The following is a 19,436-nucleotide window of genomic DNA, read 5'->3' as shown; positions in this document are numbered from 1 at the left end:
CAACATGCTCATATTCAAATAAAACAAATATTTACACAGTTTTCTTCATGGCCAGATATGCCAATTCATGGCCCTTTACAACTGCCCGAAGGCTTCCACTCAGAAAACTTTCTCACTCTCTCTCACTCCTTCCTTTCTTTTTTCCTCTAAAACTTCTTCTCTTTATACAATTTAAAAATATCATTAAATTAAATGCTAAATCCCCTTAGTATCTCAACAAATCCCTAAATCTCTCAACATCCCTAAAGGATAGATTCTCATCCCTAAAACTCTTGAAACTAAATCTAATCTTAGGCTTATAATTAATTCTGAAATATTTCAAGGCTAATTTCTCTCTTGTTGTCCAATTATTTGGAAACATTACAAATCCTCACAAAATCTCATAAATATTTACACAAAATTAACAATTTCTCAAAAACATGAGACCCCTAGGTTTAATAAAAATACAAGGTATTTTCCCAAGCTAATGCTCCTGCATCACTCTTGCTATCATGTACAGCTAACATGTAAGTAGAAAACATAAACCACCTAAGAAAATCTTGTCCCCAAAAAAATATAGCAGTTTAGGAAGGCATAAATCCAATAGTTACCTACTCTTGTACAATCATACCGATTTTAAAATGTCAGGGATCAAGTAGAAAATCAATGAGATATATATTTAAAGGAAAATTTCAAAAGAATGACCATGCGAATGTCAAGACTCAAAGCCAGATATCCAAGCTCAATGTCTCTAGTTAAGTTCTTCAAAAGGAGAAGTGGAGCATCTGGATATATTACAGAACTTGATCCTTGAAAAGGCAAGGTTTATTGGGATTTGCTATGCACAAGAGCTAGTAATATATTTCCAGGAATTAAGTTCAATTTTACTATATGCAGCACCCGGGTATAGAGAATGATATCCTAGAACCTAAATCTTCCTTAAGGGGCCATCTCAAACTCCCAACCCTCCTCAACCACTCAACCACTTGTAGACAATTACTATTCAATCCAAATAACATGCTTTTGCATAAGTTCTTCATGCTCTCGTGAAGATATGAATTAGTTATTTTACTTCCAAACAAGCCCTGTAAATAGTGAGAATACAATAAAAAATAAACTCAGAAAATCTCCTTCTACTCCGAGGTGTAATCGTAACAGCATTCTATGAGACATGCTAATCAAAGCTTTCACCATGATCCATACAAGGTATCAACGAAAATGCCTCAAGTACAGATCACAGGATAATAATCATTGCTGCCGCAGCTCTCCACTGATATCGCCCCATCGAACATTGTATTTGGCTGCCAGGTAATGAGCTCCCACAGGGCCTCGACTGCCATATGGATAAAGCTCAGGTGCAACCTTCCTTGATTCTAATTCTTTTAGCAATGGTGTAAATAGAGACCATGCTGCATCAAGCTCGTCACTTCTAATGAACAGGCGCCGTTCCCCTTCAATTGCATCTAAAAGCAGTCGCTCATAAGCATCAGGAATTTCACTTGAATACCTGACACAGCCATTAACCAAAAACCAGATGAGGTGCGATAAATATCCTTGTTAAAGCTTCTGATAACAGTAGCAAGTGCCATTATAGTAATTCACAAACCATTCCTTTTAAAGTCCTCACCTTGCCGCATAGTGAAGATTCAAATTACTCCGATCTAGTCTCATGCCCAGGCCTGGAATCTTATTGTTAATTTTAAGGTAGATAGCTTCATCAGGTTGTACCCGGATAACAAGCTCATTGGTAGCTTGATCCAAATCGGTTCCAAAGTTTCTTTTGTATAGATTCCCCGGAACATGTCTAAATTGTACCCTGATTTCTGCCCTTAAAATTGCAAAAAACAGTCAAAAATGTCACAGCCACAGATTGTTATGCTAACCGAACAGAAGTTCATTCCCTATCTATATGTTCGTCTGGTTGAAAATTAGAATTAATCTTGAAAAAATTAATAAAGCAAAACAATTGCAGAACAAGTGATACCGTCTATTATGCAAAGCTTTCCCAGCTTTCATAAGGAAAGGTACACCATCCCATCTGGCATTATCAATGAAAAGGGCCGCTGCTGCAAATGTTGGAGTAAGGCTATTTTTTGGCACTGTATTATCATCAGTATATCCAGGGTATCTTGTATCTCCCTTAACATGGCTCTTGTATTGTCCAGTTACCACGTCTTCAAGTTGCAAGGGCCTCATTGAACGTAGCACTTTGACCTGAAAATATAATCTAACATCAAAAAATAGCATGCCAAGTCTACGGATTAGGAGATTAAAAATTTACAAAAGGAACATGGAAATCCGCATAGAAATAAGTATATAATACCAACAGAAATAAATGGAAAAACAGGAAAGCAGGCTTCAAACATGCTCCATTTCTAGTGCACATCTAATTCTGCTTCAAGCTCAGTGTAGAATGTCAACTTTTCACCCAACCTTTTCATTTCTAATGTCTTCCGCATCCAAACTAACAGGTGTTTCCATCGCAAAAAGAGCTAATATTTGAAGCAGGTGATTCTGCATTATGTCCCTTATGATCCCATAGTTGTCGAAGTACCTGCACTTAATCACAGTAATGGGGTCTGGTTATAAAGTCCATGGTAGTTCAGCATCACTTAACCTAGTAATAACTTAATAAGAACAGTAAAGATTGGACATGTCAGACTGAATCCTTACCCTCCTCGGCCTTCAGTTCCAAAATCCTCAGAGAAAATCAGTTGCACGTTCCTTATATATTGCCTTGACCACAAGGGCTCGAAAACAAGATTGGAAAACCGAAGGACAGAGAGATTTTCAACGAGTTCCTTTCCCAAATAATGATCGATCCTGTTTGAAAAAAAGTAGTTACGCAAAAAATAGCTTGGCGATAAATCGGATGTTAAAATGAAAAGTTTTGACAAGACAGGAGATACAAGTTTCTAACCTAATGCATTCTAGAGTTCAAACAGTCTTCCATTTTTTCACTTAGAGAGAGGAAAGGTACTTACCGGTAAATCTGCTCTTCAGTTAGGTACTCCTTCAGACCTCTTGTGAGCTCAGCAGATGACTCGGAATCCCGACCAAAAGGCTTTTCAACAATAACTCGAGTCCAGCCAATAGCTGAAGATGAAGAGCGGCTAGCACATCTCACTACATTCACAAAAATGTCTGGAGGAACGGACAAGTAAAACAACCGATTCGCCACTCTCCCTGCCTGTGATATTTAAAACATGTTGAATCTTGCCAGATCAGTAACAAAGCAAGTACTTATGCAAGTTTTCAAAAAGAGGTCAATTTATCTAAGTGTGATTTTTACAAGATAATACAATTACCATGTTCCTAGAGCAAAATGATACGTAAATATCAGAAATCTGTGGAGCAAAAACTTCACAATAATCTCCTGGATAGCAAATGAGTACACTTGAATACAGAATATTGTTAGCAGTGGCACATTTTTATCATGACAATGCTGGACAGAGCTTATCACTTTTCACACTAATGAGTCTTCAGAAAAATACATGCCTAAGTTTAACAATATTCCATTGCATTCTATGCACACATCTAAGCATATCCTGAGATAAGTAAAAGCACCTTATAGTGGTGTTTTCTATGCTACCTGAAACAAGGGAAGATCTGCAATTTCTGTAATGAATTTTTGAAATATATGTAAACATGAAAACAAATAACAGTATAATAAGTGGGAAAAAATAAACATCACTTTCCACTATCGACCTGCCCATACAACCCTCACCAAAGGTTCAAGGACACTATCTATGAATTTATTATAAAAATTCCATATTTCACTAAAGAACTTTTATCCCCAAAAAAGTGTAACACATAAATGTGTCTTGAAGAAACGAAATGGTTTGGTAACAGACACAGATTTGTAATTCATTATTTTTCCCCAAAAAGTAGAGTTTGTAATGTCCTCTCCAAATTAATAGCTGATGGAGGACGAAATAGCCTATCCGACCCCATAGTCTTGATAAAGGAGTAAAAACCCAATTCTTCCTATGTTGGGACAACATTGGGCAAAAGTTGGGTCAGTTGGGGCTAAAAAACCCAAAATTAAGGGTTGCACCCACAACCCCTCTCATTTTGGAGCCGATGGAGAATCTATAAATAGAGGAGGGTTGAGATCAAATGAATCATCATCAAATGTGGATCAAATCATCTGCTTTCTTGAGCTATAGCTCTGAGGGTTTTAAGACCCCTTCTCTTCTATTAATTAATTTCGGTGGTGAAAGATTCCAGCCTAGTTAGTCCTATTTGTTTTTCCTTTTCTATTTTGTTCTGGCAACAGGGATTTCTCTACACAAGGAGCAGTGAAGGAATTCTTAGTGGAAAGAATCTGTGACAGGGCAAATTGGGTCACTTGGAACTTGGAAGTGGACGAGTTTCTCTGAGATTATCATCGAAGTTCCCTGAGGCCCAAAGCCTTGCAAGACCATTCTGCAACAGAAGAAACATATTCTGAAATAGGCCGAGATATTCTGGGTTGAACATCATCTCTAAACAAATCTTGAGGCCAAATTTGTGGAATGGATTCAAGGACCGGAAGTTTGTGCCCATCCGAATTAAGTCTGAGTTGAAAGAAGGTCTTCCCAAGTCAGCCCAAATCCTCACTGAGATTAAACAGAGAGCTGGAATAGGCCAGAGATTCCTGAGGCTAACGCAGAAGGGTTCAGAGCCATCTAAGTCAAGCAAGCCGAAGTTCCTGAGGCTAATGCAGAAGGTTCAGAGGTGCTTAAAGTCAAGGCCGAAGTCCCCGAGGCTAATGCAGAAAGTTCAGAGTTGCTTAAGGTCAAGGCCGAAATCCCTGAGGCTAACGCAAAAGGTTCAGAGCTATTTAAGATCATTTCAGAGTTCGGTTACCCCTCTAGATACCTTGCTCCCTCTCTGAAGCAACTTGGAGTCTATTCCTGAGCTTTAAAAGCACCTCCGGACAGCCCTACAGAAGGACCAGAGTTTCATACTAGAGTCATAATCAGCCATACAAATAGAATGTAGTCCGGATCAGCTTAGTTAATCAGTAATCAAGCTCTGAAATTAGAATTAGCATTGTTTGGTATTCTACTGGAACTGGATGTTTTATGCTGGACTCTTGGAATTGAACTACATTAAATATAGTCGAATGGCTGGACGATTAAACTATATGTTTTACTGTGTTATTAAAAGAGCAGTAACAATTACTGAAATTTGTGCTAATACTGAAACAGCCTGTATTGATTTCAAAAGGAAAAAAAAAAAAAATTGCTAGTTGTTTAAGAACCCTAGGGCAAAATTTCCCTAGTATATTACAGAGTTTTCGCTGTTTTATGGCTGGCATAGTTATTTCATACGAGTATAGATTCACCACATTAAATATACATAAGGCACAATTAGTTTGTGTTCAGAACTCTTCTCCAGAGTTTCAAAGGATAACATTTGCTTCTGATAACTATACGAAGCCTTTGGGGTTCTTGGAATTACATTGGATTCATTGTCTTTATGATTTTAATAAACAAATAGCACGAGGACCTTATGTGTTTTGCTTATAATATGTTTACTAAGAGTTCTAATGTTTATCATGCAATTGGTCTGTAGGCTTTACAAGCAGGTTCCTTTTGGTTATATTTTCAAAGTTATGAATAACTTTGATTCTTGAAATCTGAAGTTTCTGTGCTTTTGTTTCATGGTTATTTTTGCATGTGCATGTGTGCATGCACCGTTGACTTGTATCCTGATCCTAACTTTTCAAAAAATATGGCAGACCTGTGCCTGGATCCACAACCATTTCCACACAACTTATGCACAAACAGTAACATATATAATTTGGCATCCACTTTACATGGTAGTAACAGCAATGACCCAGTAATGTTATGACATATCTTGAATCATAATGCAAGGTGAATTGCCATGTCAACATGGTGCAGACCTTTGGAGAAGAGATCCAGAGCCCATCGAAAATGCTCATGACTGTATCAAATATCCTTCTAAGCCAAGCGTGAAGAATCCTTCACCAGAATAATGTCTGGGAATAGATTACAAAAAAACAGTGGAATGACAACAAGGCTAATGCAAAAGAGGAAAGGGGAAAGCTAATAAATAGAATTGATCCTCTCCCAAAAGATGATGGATATCAAATATGTTAGTTTTTGTAGCATCAGATGGTGCTTTGGTCTCGAAACCTTGTGGAGAGGCTAAATCTCAGCAGTTCTCCAAAGCCCAGAAATTGTTTCTGGAAATTCCACCAAGAGATAGTTCAATTACATTAAAATTTCCTAAATCTAACTTAAGAAAAGTGGTAAATTAATAGGAATTAATTGAGAAAGGTGTGAATTATCTAGAAACTCACACGGATCGACTTAGACATAATCTCAACCATTGATTAAGATTTAATCTTGGCCGTTGGAGTCCCAACTGAAAATTATAAGAAGAGGTTGATGGGTAGATGGAGAACACACATTGCAGATACTCAGTGATACAGACAGTTCGATACTCCAGTGTAGGTGATTAGCAGGAGAGATTGAGTCAGGATCGAGTAGCAAGTGTCACAACAGGCAGAGACAGTGATCCGAAAGAAGATTTCCAGTTCCAGAGAGGCAGTAGCAAGTGACAGAAATATTCCACGGTGAAGCTAGCCAGAACAACCGCAAGGGTCGTGCGGATTTTTCTGACAGGTAGCAATTAGGGTCATGTGGGTTTTCCTAGTACAGCGGCGAGAATCGCACGAGTTTTCCTGGCATAGCCGAGCGGATCACCAGAAGCAGAAATGACTTGCACAAGGGTTGGACGGCCAGTTTTCAAAGGGAGACAGAGATCGGTGTTTGTTTGTGGAGGGAGAGAATTTCTCTCGAAATATTTTTGTCAGATTCTTGCCAATTGGATAGTGAGCTGGGCTTCCAGAAATTGTACTCAAAATTCATTGCTGCATAATAAAATAAACCCTCAGTTGCTGCACCAGTTTTTCCACACTGGGTTTTTCTGGAGACATTTGTCCAAAAATAATGGTGTCAATATTTTTGTGTGCGCTAACATTTCTCAGTTCCTATTTTTGCTTCCGCAATTAATTTTTATAGTGAAAGAATTGCAGTGTGAATATTTCGTTATTTTGCTATAAACAAAATAAACTGCATAATTAATTTATCAGTTAGAAGAAATATTTCTAGTTGTTGCATTTCAAGGAATTTTCACATGGTATTAGAGTTTATTTGACACACAGGAAGCTCAAAGGCAAAGGGAAAAATTCGCGGCTCAGAGAGAGCTGCAGTATTAATTTTTCGGAGGGCCGCGCGGGTTAGCTCAAAACAGTCGCGAGGAATTTCGCAAGATTTTTCTATACAAATGCGCAGATCGCTCGAGTTCAAACTGAACATCCGCGTGAGTACAGAAAAAGCTGCAAGTGCAACATAGGCAAAGTAGCAACTCAGACTTTTGCAGAGTGGATTCTTGTCTGGGCATAAAGGGTTTGCAACAGTTCGCTATAGCAAATTCAATACCGAAGAAATAGAGCACAAAATTATACTCATAATGTCTTAAGTAAATTCCTTAGATATCTCCAATATGGCCATGGACAGATGTGATATTCAGGGAGCTTCAGAATTGTCTTCCAGATTGTAGGGAAAGTTTGTTTGCTAATCTAGCTCAGCTTCCCAGGGTGTCTGGTATATATAGACAGTGGAGCGTTAGCTCACATGACAAGGGTGAGAGAATATTTTCCTAGCTACAATGTGTTGATTTGGGGTAGCATCAGATGTGCTCTAGCCACGAAAATTGGTGGAAAGGCTAAAGAACATGAGATCTCCAATACCTAGAAATGGTTTGGGCAGATTCTAAACAGTTTGGGAGATATTAAAATAATTAATATTTTTAATGAAGTCCCTAAGTCTAACCTTAAGGAAAATAAAATATTAATGTGAATTAATATAAAATTGTGATAGAAGGGTCCAAAAGTCATGGATCAAGCCAGAGTTAATCTTAGCCATTGATTAGGGACTTAATCTCGGTCATTGATTTGTCAACGAGAAAAATATAAGAGGAGGCTTGAGGGTCACTTGGAGAACACACTGAGGGAGACCAATCAGTTCTATTTCTGGAGCGGGGTTAGCTAAGAAATTGAACCAGTGGTCTGGTGAGCAGTCAGGAGGTAGCAAATATGGAACAGAGAGACGGGATCAGCCACTAGAGATCAGCGTTGAGGCAAGAGAGGCAGACGCAGGGCATTTCAGGCAGATGCAGAGGCAGCAAGAGACTATGCAATTATTAACTGGGCCTGCGTGGGTGACGCAGAGAGGGCCAAGGCTGACGCAGTCAAGCAGGGGCTAACGCAAAGGGTATGAGAGCCACGCAGAGGTCAGTCGGGGTGACGTTGGGATTGGGAGAAGTGCTGGAGAATTTTTTCTCTCTGTGGGTAAGCCAGGTTGGCACCCTGTTGTACTAAAGAATTGTTGAATAATAAAAACCTCCCTTGCTGCACTGGTTTTCCCACATTGAGTTTTTCCGGGGACTGTTGTCCAAAATAACTGTGTCAATGTGTTGATTCTTGTGCATATGTTTGTTTCTGTATTACGGTGTGATATCTGCAGCAATATTTATTTTAATGTTTATTGAAGTAATTTCATAAATAACTTAGTGGAATAAGTAGGAAAAATAAAGCAGTTGCTGTAGTGATAGAATTTTCACCTGGTATCAGAGCGAGTAATCAAAGACAGGAAGGGAAAATCAGTTATGGGTCAATACCACAATGCAGAGGCATCCACATCAGGGGACTCACAGATTTTCAGAAGATTGCACAAGAGAAAGAGATTTTGATTTCTCTATGTTAGCTTCCAAGCTGGAAGAAGAAGTGGCGTGTATGACTAGTGCTGCATCATCGGAAGTATGGTATATACACAGTGGAGCCTCGTGGCATATGATGGGAATCAAGGAGTGTTTCTCAAAATATCGAGAAGAGAAGATAAACTTTCAAATCACCATGGGGAACAAGGCAAAGTGCACTCCAGTAGGGAAGGGTACCATAGTCTTTCAAACAGAATCAGGAGAATGGTTCCGTGCTACAAATGTGCTACATGTACCAGGATTGGGGATGAACTTACTTTTCGTGTCACAACTACAAGGCAAGGGCTATGACGTCTACTTCATCAAGGAAAAGGTATACGTCAAACACCTGAGCTGGAAAAAGAAAGGGCAGATCAGGATCAAAAGTAATCAGTTGTATAGATTACAACTAGAATCACCAATGGTACTAATAGGCAGTCATGGAGACAAGGACTTGAACAAACTATGGCACAAAAGAATGGGTCATTTGCACCATGGAGCTCTGAGAATTCTCAGGAGCATTGTAACAGGAGTTCCGGATCTAAGTACGAAACTAGATGATGTATGCAGGGGATGTGCTCTAGGAAAGTATGCCAAGGCAGCATTTTCTAGGAGCAAACACAGGGCCAAGAGTGTACTAGGATTGATACACTCAGATATCTGTGGACCTATGTCCGTCAAAGCTCTCAGTGGTGTCGAGTACTTCCTTACCTTCATTGATGACCACTAAGGAAAACTTGGATTTATTTTCTGAAAACCAAGGATGAGGCTTTCTGTCGATTCAAGGAGTTCAAGGCTCTGGGGGAGAATCTGACTGGGAAGAAAATAAAAGTTTTGCACTCAGATAATGGTGGAGAATATGTCGATAAGGACTTCACTGATTTTTGCGCTAAGGAGGGCATCAGAAGAGAGTGGACCAATGTTGCACTAATCGTTATCGGGATTAATTCGGCGCAGGGAAAAAATTGGAAAAAGTCTTAAAAATCAGGAAAAAATCGGTAAAAATCGGGAACAAATCGTAACATAAAAAAATATTCATTTTTTTTCAATTTTTTTAATATCTAAAGCATCTACAACATAAAATAAATACATTGACACATAAATATGATAAAAGAACTAATATATAAGATGTTTAATATCATTTCTAGTGCCACATCACACATAACAGTGAATCACGTCCTGAGTAGTAAGTCCTGACTCATGACTCCCAACTCAGCCTCAAAATATCAACAAAAAATATAATAATGTATCTCATATCATGAGTCATAATGTCATATACAATGAAATGAACCAAATAACTAAAGTCTAATACTACTGATTTCCCTTGCCCCTCTAGATGTAGAGATAGGTGGAGTTGGCAGTAGACTCTGTTGTGCTCTAGAAGCTGAAGAACTAGGAGCTACAAGAGGTAGACCACGTCCTCTATTGGTGACAAGGGTAGCTTGGGTCACCTCCTCCTCATTAAAAAAAATATATATATATATATATATATATATATTATTTTTTCTTTTTTTCAGCAATTTTTTCGTAAAAATCGCCGAAAAAAAAAAATTGCAATTTAATCGTCCGATAATATCTCCAATTTGAAAGAATCGTGATTAAATCACGATTTTTTCATAAAAATCGCCAAAAAAAAAAAATTGCGATTTAATTGACCAATAATATCTCTGATTTGAAAAAATCGCGATTTTCCGATTTAATCGCGATTAGTGCAACACTGAAGTGGACAGCGCCTTACAATCCGGAGCAGAATGGGGTAGCAGAAAGAAAGAACGGGACTATTGTAGAAGCAGCTAGGGCATGATGTATGATCAGGATATGCCAAAATTCCTGTGGGTGGAAGCATGCAACACAGCAGTCTATGTTCAAACAGGACTCCTCATCGGGCGTTGGGCAAGATTACTCCAGAGAAAGTCTTCACAGGGAAGACACCTGAAGTCAATCATTTCAGGGTATATGGGAGTTTAGCATATTGCCGCATACCCGAAGAAAAGAGGAAGAAGCTAGATCAGACTGCAGAAAAGGGATATCTAGTGGGATATAGCGAGAACGCTAAGGCATACAAAATTTATCTTCCAAGGAGCAGGGAGGTGGTAGTACGACGAGATGTAAAGTTCATGGGGGACAGGTCTTTCAGAAGATCTCGCGAGATGCCTTCCGAGGAGTAGTCGAAAGAGGATCCGTTGGTTAAGCCTCTTCAACCAACAAAAGTAAAGAATTCTTCCTCAGAACAGGAAGATTCTCAGGATGAGGAGGAAGAGCGAACAGAAGCACCTGCTGGCAGAGGAAGAACTAGTAGGGAACTTCGTCATATTCTACGAGATGCAGAGGACTTCATCGGTGCGCCAAGAAACAATAAGAGGGAGCGAAAAATGCCAGATAGATATCAGGCATTAGTAGCTTAGGATGGAGAGCTTGCCAGTTTCAAGGAGGCAGCTCAACATCAGGTTTGGCTAGATGCGATGGTAGAGAAATACAACTCCATAATGGTAAATGATGTCTGGGAGGTGGTGCCAAGGCCTCAAGATAGATCAGTGGTAGGTTCAAGATGGATCTACAAGATCAAATACGCTGCAGACGGCAGTGTTGAGAAATACAAGGCCAGGTTTGTGGCTAAGGGGTATGCTCAAAAAGAAGGGATTGACTATGAGGAGACCTTCGCCCCAGTAGCCAAGTATACATCTATTAGGACCGTGATATCTCTTGCAGCCCAGATGGGATGGGAGATCCATCAGATGGATGTCAAAACGGAATTTCTAAATGGGGTAATAGAAGAGGAGGTATACATTGAACAACTAGAGGGCTTTGAAACTCATGAGAAGAAGTCTCATGTATGCAGATTGAAGAAAGCCTTGTATGGGCTGAAACGGGGACTGAGAGCATGGTATGGTCGAATAGATGGCTACTTGCAAAGATGGGATTTGTCAAGAGTGACGCGGATCCGAAACTCTACTATATAGTTGTAGAGAACGAGCCGCTAATCTTAGTATTGTATGTGGATGATCTCTTTTTGACAGGATCATCCAGACTCATTAGGGACTGCAAGAAGAATCTAGCCACAGAATTCGATATGAAGGATTTGGGACGAATGCACTACTTCCTAGGGTTGGAAGTTTGGCAACAGAAGGGAGAAATCTTCCTTGGGCAAGGGAGGTATGCTACAGAAATCCTGAAAAGATTCGGGATGGAGGACTGTAGACCTATGGCTACGCCAATGATCACCAACTGGAAGAAGATTGATGCATCAGAAGACAAGGATGTCGATCCCACCCTATACAGGCAGCTCATAGGGTCCCTGATGTATCTGGTCAATACTAGGCCAGACATTTGCTACGCTGTAAACACCCTCAGTCAGTTCATGGTGGAACCAAAGAGGGCACACTGGGCAGTAGCCAAACACGTTCTCAGGTATTTACAGGGAATAGTCATTTATGGACTCTTGTACACCAGGAGTAAGGATATCAGATTGAGTGGATTTACTAATGCAGATTGGGCAGGAAGTTTAGTGGATTGGAAAAGTACCTCTGGGTACAGTTTTAACATTGGATCAGGAATGACCTCCTGGTGCAGTAGGAAACAGAAGTTTGTGGCTCTGAGCTCGTTTGAGGCAGAATATATGGCGGCAAGCACAACTTTGTGTGAGGCCATATGGCTTAGAAAACTGCTTGTGAACCTATTCAAAAGGAATATGGAGGCGACCAGGATCATGTGCAATAATCAGTGTTGCATCAAGCTCTCTGAGAATCCAGTGTTTCATGATAGGTCGAAGCATATTGATATCCGGTGTCACTTTGTTAGGGACTGTGTCCAACGAGGAGTTGTACAGTTGAGCTACACTCCTACAGGGAAACAGGTGGCGGACATCCTCACCAAGGCCCTTGGAAGGACAAAGTTTGACTACTTCAGGGAAAAGATGGGGATGGTAAAGACCCTATTTCAGCAGCAGAAATGCGAGTGATAATAGCACGGATGCAAAGGGATTTGTAGTGCGGATGCAATGTTGGGAAGGACCAACAGCAACACGAATGCAGAGGGAGTTGCAGTACAGGATGCAGCAGTGCAGAGGATGTTGGGCAAGGAGGCTTAGTATCAGCACAGGGACCGATGCCAGATGATCAGGGTGATAAGCACAGTCCTCGCTAAGAGGGAGTGTTGATTTGGGATAGCATCGGATGTGCTCTAGCCACGAAAATTGGTGGAGAGGCTAAAGCACATAAGATCTCCAATACCCATAAATGGTTTGGGCAGATTCTAAACAGTTTGGGAGATATTAAAATAATTAATATTTTTAATGAAGTCCCTAAGTCTAAACTTAGGGAAAATAATATATTAATGTGAATTAATATAAAATTGTGATAGAAGGGTCCAAAAGTCATGGATCAAGCCAGAGTTAATCTTAGCCATTGATTAGGGACTTAATCTCGGCCATTGATTTGTCAACGAGAAAAGTATAAGAGGAGGCTTGAGGGTCACTTGGAGAACACACTAAGGGAGACCAGTCAGTTCAATTTCTGGAGCGGGGTTAGCTGAGAAATTGAACTAGTGGTCTGGTGAGCAGTCAGGAGGTAGCAAGTACGGAACAGAGAGACGGGATCAGCCACTAGAGATCAGCGCTGAGGCAGGAGAGGCAGACGCAGGGCATTTCAAGCAGACGCAGAGGCAGCAGGAGACTGCGCAGTCATTAACTAGGCCTGTGTGGGTGACACAAAGAGGCCCAGGGCTGACGCTGGGATTGGGAGAAGTTCTGGAGAATTTTTTCTCTCTATGGGTAAGCCAGTTTGGCACCTTATTGTACTAAAGAATTGTTGAATAATAATAAAAACCTTCCTTGCTGCACTGGTTTTCCCACATTTGGTTTTTTCGGGGACTGTTGTCCAAAATAACTGTGTCAATGTGTTGATTCTTGTGCATATGTTTGTTTCTGTATTACAGTGTGATATTTGTAGCAGTATTTATTTTAATGTTTATTGAAATAATTTCATAAATAGCTTATTGTGGAATAAGTAGGAAAAATAAAGCAGTTGTTGCAGTGATAGAATTTTCACACAATGAAGAGCAGATGGACTTCCAGATTATGATGGGAAACAGGACGAAGTGCACTCCATTGGGGAGAGGTACCATCAATTTTCAAAGGAAGTCAGGAGCAAGTACCAATGCTACAAATGTACTGCATGTGTCAAGATTAGGCGTGAACTTGATTTCAATATCTCAGCTACAGGATAAGGGATATGGTGTTCACTTTATAGGGAAGGTGTTTGTCAAACAACCGAACTGGAAGAGGGTGAGACAGATTGGAGTTCGAAGCAACAAATTGTGCAGGTTACAACTTGATTCTCCAATGGCACTAGTAAGCGGCGACAGTAGCGATAAGAAAGACTCGAATGAGCTATGGCATAGGAGAATGGGACATTTACACCATGGAGCACTTAAAATGCTCAGGGAGACTGTGATAGGTGTTCCAGAACTTGGCACAGAACACAATGATGTGTGCAAAGGGTGCGTGCTTGGGAAATATGCTAAGGCAGCATTCCCAAGAAGTGACAATAGAGAAGATGGCATGTTGGGACTTATACATTCAAACATTTGTGGCCCTATGTCCACTAGAGCTCTCAGTGGGGCCAAGTATTTCGTCACCTTTATTGATGACCATTCCAAGAAAACTTGGATCTACTTCTTGAAGACCAAGGATGAGGTCTTTGATCGCTTCAAGGAGTTTAAGGCTCTAGTAGAGAATGTGACAGGGAAGAAGATCAAGGTGCTTCGCTCAAATAATGGTGGAGAATACACAGATAAAGACTTCACAGATTTCTGTGTGAAGGAAGGCATCAGAAGAGAGTGGACAACTCCATACAATCCACAGCAGAATGGGGTAGCAGAGCAGAAGAACAAATCTATAGTTGGGGTTGCAAAAGTAGTGCTATATGACTAGGATTTGCCCACGTTTCTATGGACAGAGGCATGTAACACAACAGTGTATATCCAGAACAGGGTTCCTCATAAGGTATATTGGGAAAATAAAACAGAAGAGGTCTTCTATGGAAAGAAGCCCAAGGTAAGTCACTTCGGGATCTTTGGCAGCATAGCTTATTGCCATGTGCTAGATGAGAAGCGCGCCAAATTGGATTATAGACTGCAGAGAATCGGTTTCTCGTTGGGTATAGCAAAACCACAAAGGCATACAGGATCTATGTTTCTAGCAACAAGGAGATCGTAATGAGTCAACACGTAAATTTCATGAGGATAGAGCCTTCAAGAGGTCTCGCGAGATGCCAGCAGGAGATGAGAGTGAGCCTGTAAAAGCTCCATTGGCCCAGCAGCGGGGGCAGCCAGTAGGACAGTCACTGGGATCCAGTATTATGACCAATACTAGCATTTCCTCAGGTGCAGGGGATCCAGTGAGTTCACAACAGATGGAGTAGTATAGACAGGATGAGGAGTAATCGGTTGAACCTCCCACCACTAGAGGTCGAACTAGCAATGAAGTTCGTCATACATTGAGAGATGCAAAAGAGTTCATTGGAGCTCCTAGGACGAACACGAGAGAGCACAAACACCTTGACAGGTACCAAGCATTGGTGGCTCAGGCTACAGAACCTTCTAGCTTTCAAGAAGTCGCACAGCATCAGGTGTGGGTAGATGCCATGGTAGAGGAGTACAACTTTATCATGACAAATGATGTTTGGTAGGTAGTACTAAGGCCTAAGGATAGGTCAGTTGTAGGTTCTTGTTGGATCTACAAGATCAAGTACAATGCAGACAGCAACGTGGAGAAGTACAACGCTAGATTCGTGGCAAAGGGGTATGCACAGAAAGAAGGAATAGATTATGAGTCAGTTATATCCCTAGCAGCTTAGATGGGGTGGCAGATTCACCAAATGGACATAAAGACAACATTCTTGAATGAGGTGATAGAGGAGGAGGTGTACATAGAACAGCCAGAGGGCTTCGAGACTCATAAGAGGCGCACACATGTATGCAGGCTGCAGAAAGCTCTATACGGACTCAAGTGGACTCCCAGGACATGGTATGGTCAGATTGACAGCGACTTGCAGCAGATGGGATTTGTCAAGAGTGGCACAGATCCCAACCTTTACTATTTGATGGTAGAGGATGACCCACTCATCCTAGTATTCTATGTGGATGATCTCTCCGTGACAAGACCATCAAGCCTCATAGAGGATTGCAAGAGGAACCTGGCAGCAGAGTTTGCTATGGAGGTCTTGGAGTTGATGCACTATTTCCTAGGATTGGAAGCATGGCAGAAGAACGGGGAGATCTTCCTTGGTCAAGGGAGATATGCTATAGATATTCTGAAGAGATTCAAAATGCAAGATTGTAGACCCATGTCTACGCCCATGATCACCAACTGGAAGAAGATAGACGCTTCAAATGACGAGGACGTTGACCCCATGGCACAGTCACTGGAGCCCAATCCCACAGCGTCAACGCCCCTTCCGCTGCCCACACACTGAACCCATCGCCTCGACTCCTATTGTCATGCTTCCCTGCCTTCGACTTTCACCGACCCTTCCATCGTTGCCATTGTTAACATCCACTATCTCCGTTCCAAAACCGTGTTGTTTCCACCTATCGTTCGTTTGCCTCGTGTCTGTTGACCCACGGTTGTGTCTTCACACAAACCGACTTTTTTTTAATTCAATCATAATATATAATTTTATTGTATAGTCATGATATAAATCTTAATTAAATTTTAATTAATATTTATATAAATATTATATCATTTAATTATATATTCAGTGATATTCAATTATTAAATTAAAATATATATTGTATATTTAAAAAAATTAGGGTTAAATTAAGAAAAAAAGTTAAACTGGATAAGTATACTCCACCACATACCAGATCAATGGCTTCATCAATGTCGATCGTCGATTCTAACAAAAGATTGTTAGACCTTGAGACTAAGGTGACCGAACAGGGCTAAAAAATCGAAGCGCTCCAGGACACAACAAAGAGAATAGAAAGTCAGCTCAAGCAGAACAAGAATGAATTTAAAAAGGATCAAGCAGACCTTTCAGTTAAGGTGGATCAAGCGATGGTGATGTTGACCTGTATTTGTAACAATATGAAGATTACGCCCGATCAAATACCCCAGAATAATGAGGCCACTCAACATCTCAATTCTCCAGATTCATCAAAATCGTCAGACTCACATGAGAAACCCGAGTCTCCAAAGACATCTTCCACGCTTAATCAAGAAAATAGTAACATGAATGTTCAAAATAGGCAGCTTTGGAATCCATACACCAATATGTCGTTTTCAAATCAACACCCTTTCTTCGCCCCATCGATAGCTACATATCAACGAAGAGCAAAACTTGAGCTATCCAAATTTGACGGTAACAAAAAATGCAACGTTGCTTGGTTCAATAAAGCAGAAAAATATTTCATGATTTACAGTATTGACAATGATGATGAAAAGATTAGGCATGCTTCCATGCAAATGGAAGGTGAAACATATAATTGGTATATGTGGTGGAAAAAGACGACACTTGCAATCAATTGGAGAAAATTCAAAAATGTGTTTTTTAAAAGGTTCCAAGGTGTCAAGGAAGAAGAGTTCTTCTCCGCACTCACAAGGTTGCAACAAAAAGGAGATGTGGACAAATACACTTGAGAATGGGAAACTTTGGCCACATGAGTACGTGGTGTTGAAGTTTCTATGTTTACTTAGTTTAGAAACCCTTCATGCACTTTTTCTGATTTATTCCTACCTACTTGTTATTTTTCTTTAACAAGTTATTTACAAAGTAAATACTGACACACCACATGACAACATTATTTTTGGACCAATGTCCCCGGAAAAACCTAATGTGGGAAAATCGGTGCAGTTATCTAAGGGTTTTCTTATTAAGCAATATCAGAGTACAATCTGGGTGCCGAAACTGGCCTACCCAACAGAGAATTTCCTTAGCAACTATACCTCAGTTTGAGAGAAATCTCCTCGCTGAAACCCCGGAAAATCCTTCCGGCAGTTCCTCAGCACAAAACTGCTCTGCAACCCCAGCGTCTACCCAATCTGGACTGCGTCAGCCTCTCCTAGCCCAGCGTTAGCCCTGCATCAACCCCAAGAGGCCCTGCGTCAGCTCTGGGAGCCTCTGCGTTAGCTACGCTGGCCCCTCTGGTGCTCTGCATGGCCTTACTTGAGCCCTTGTTGGCTCTGCGTCACTCTCCTTGGCTGCTGCGCTGCTCTCCCAGCACAATGCCTTCTCTGTTTCTCTGTACTCAATGCCTCTCAATTGCTCTCCTGATCATTGATTCTCTCTCTTAGCAAACCCCGCTCTAGAGAATAGAATGACTGATCACTCTGGTGTGCTCTCCAAGTGACCCTCAAGCCTCCTCTTATACTTTTCCTATTGACATCTCAACGGCCGAGATTAAGTCCCTAATCAACGGCTAAGATTAGATCTAGCTTTGTCCATGTCTTTTGGACCACTCTAACACAGATTCATATTAATACACATTAATATTTTATTTTCCCTAATTTTAGACTTAGGGACTCCATTAAAAATATTAATTATTTTAATATCTCCTGATCTGTTTAGAATATGCCCAAACCCTTTCTGGGTATTGGAGATCTCATGTGCCCCAACCTCTCCACCAAATTCCGTGGCTAGAGCACATCCGATGCTACCCCAAATCAACACATGGATTATCATAAACTCATTTGATTCAGTCATACATTATGGGACTTAAACCCTATATCCAGGCTAAGCTTGAGCTTCATGACATCACTTCTATAGAGCTAGCCAAACAGAAGGCCAAAGTTGCTGAAAAGAAGCACAAAAAAATGCAGTGGCCAAAGGTTGAAAGAGCATATTCGAGACGAAGATTTCCCAAGCCGCGAACACGAATAAAATAAAATATGTTCCACCACATCTTCGTGAAGGAGAAAAAACTAACATGGAAATGCAAAGAATGAAAGAGGGCAAGTGCAAACATTGTGGCGAAAAATGGGACCCTAAACATAGGTGTGCTAAAGGAAAAGAGACCAAGAACCTGTATAAATGTGAAGCAACTAATGATTCAGACACTGATGAATCAAACATAGAACTTGAAGATTCCCCATAATTCTCTCCAGAACTAGATGACAAGAGCATTCTACAAGTATCATTATCAGCTATGACAGGTATATCACAGCCCCAAACATTAAAATTAAAAGGACATATCAAGAAGAACAATGTAATGGTTCTGATCGATACCGGTAGCACCCACAATTTTTTGGACTCAACCATGGCAAAGAGACTCAACATTTTCACATTTTCCATGCCCAACATGAAGGTCATGGTAGCTGACAATAACAAAATTGAAAAAGTAGGGAAATGCCATAAAGTCAAACTGCAAATTCAAGACTTTAATTTAGAATCTTCGTTCTACACTGTACCATTAGGAGGAGTGGATGTGGTCTTAGGTATCCAATGGCTACAAACCCTCGGTACTTACTTTGCCAACCATCAAAAGCAATTTATAAAATTTAAATGGGAAGGGCAGAAATACAAGTTATATGGGTTCCAGCCACTTGAGAACCAAATTGTATCATCATCCCAGATGATGAAAATGATTCAGAAGGGAGCACCAACTTATGTAGTACAGTGTCATCAATTAGAAATGTTAACTTCGAGTATGGTCAACAAAGAAGCACCAGAAGTCCAAGAGCTAAT

The 19,436-nt window shown here is 40.5% G+C and overlaps 1 protein-coding gene across 1 annotated transcript in view; it reads right to left on the bottom strand.

Annotated features, from left to right (window-relative positions):
* Positions 1 to 630: 630 nt before the first annotated feature.
* LOC149141988 (glucose-6-phosphate 1-dehydrogenase, chloroplastic-like) overlaps positions 631 to 19,436 on the bottom strand; it is an 82,384-nt gene continuing 63,578 nt past the window's right edge. The window contains exons 5-10 of the mRNA XM_089446984.1: positions 2,964 to 3,169; positions 2,653 to 2,802; positions 2,413 to 2,533; positions 1,964 to 2,193; positions 1,607 to 1,807; positions 631 to 1,486 (exon numbers count right to left, since the gene is read on the bottom strand). Coding sequence (XP_089303110.1) covers positions 1,228 to 1,486; positions 1,607 to 1,807; positions 1,964 to 2,193; positions 2,413 to 2,533; positions 2,653 to 2,802; positions 2,964 to 3,169 — 1,167 coding nt within the window. The 3' untranslated portion in view covers positions 631 to 1,227. The remainder of the gene's footprint in view (positions 1,487 to 1,606; positions 1,808 to 1,963; positions 2,194 to 2,412; positions 2,534 to 2,652; positions 2,803 to 2,963; positions 3,170 to 19,436) is intronic.

This window comes from Pinus tabuliformis, chromosome X (assembly GCF_031772625.1).
Source record: "Pinus tabuliformis cultivar Carrire ecotype Pingquan chromosome X, CPIR1, whole genome shotgun sequence".
NCBI lineage: Eukaryota > Viridiplantae > Streptophyta > Pinopsida > Pinales > Pinaceae > Pinus > Pinus tabuliformis.
The sequence above is the reverse complement of the archived record's forward strand: the minus strand, read 5'-3'. Positions and strand labels throughout refer to the sequence as shown.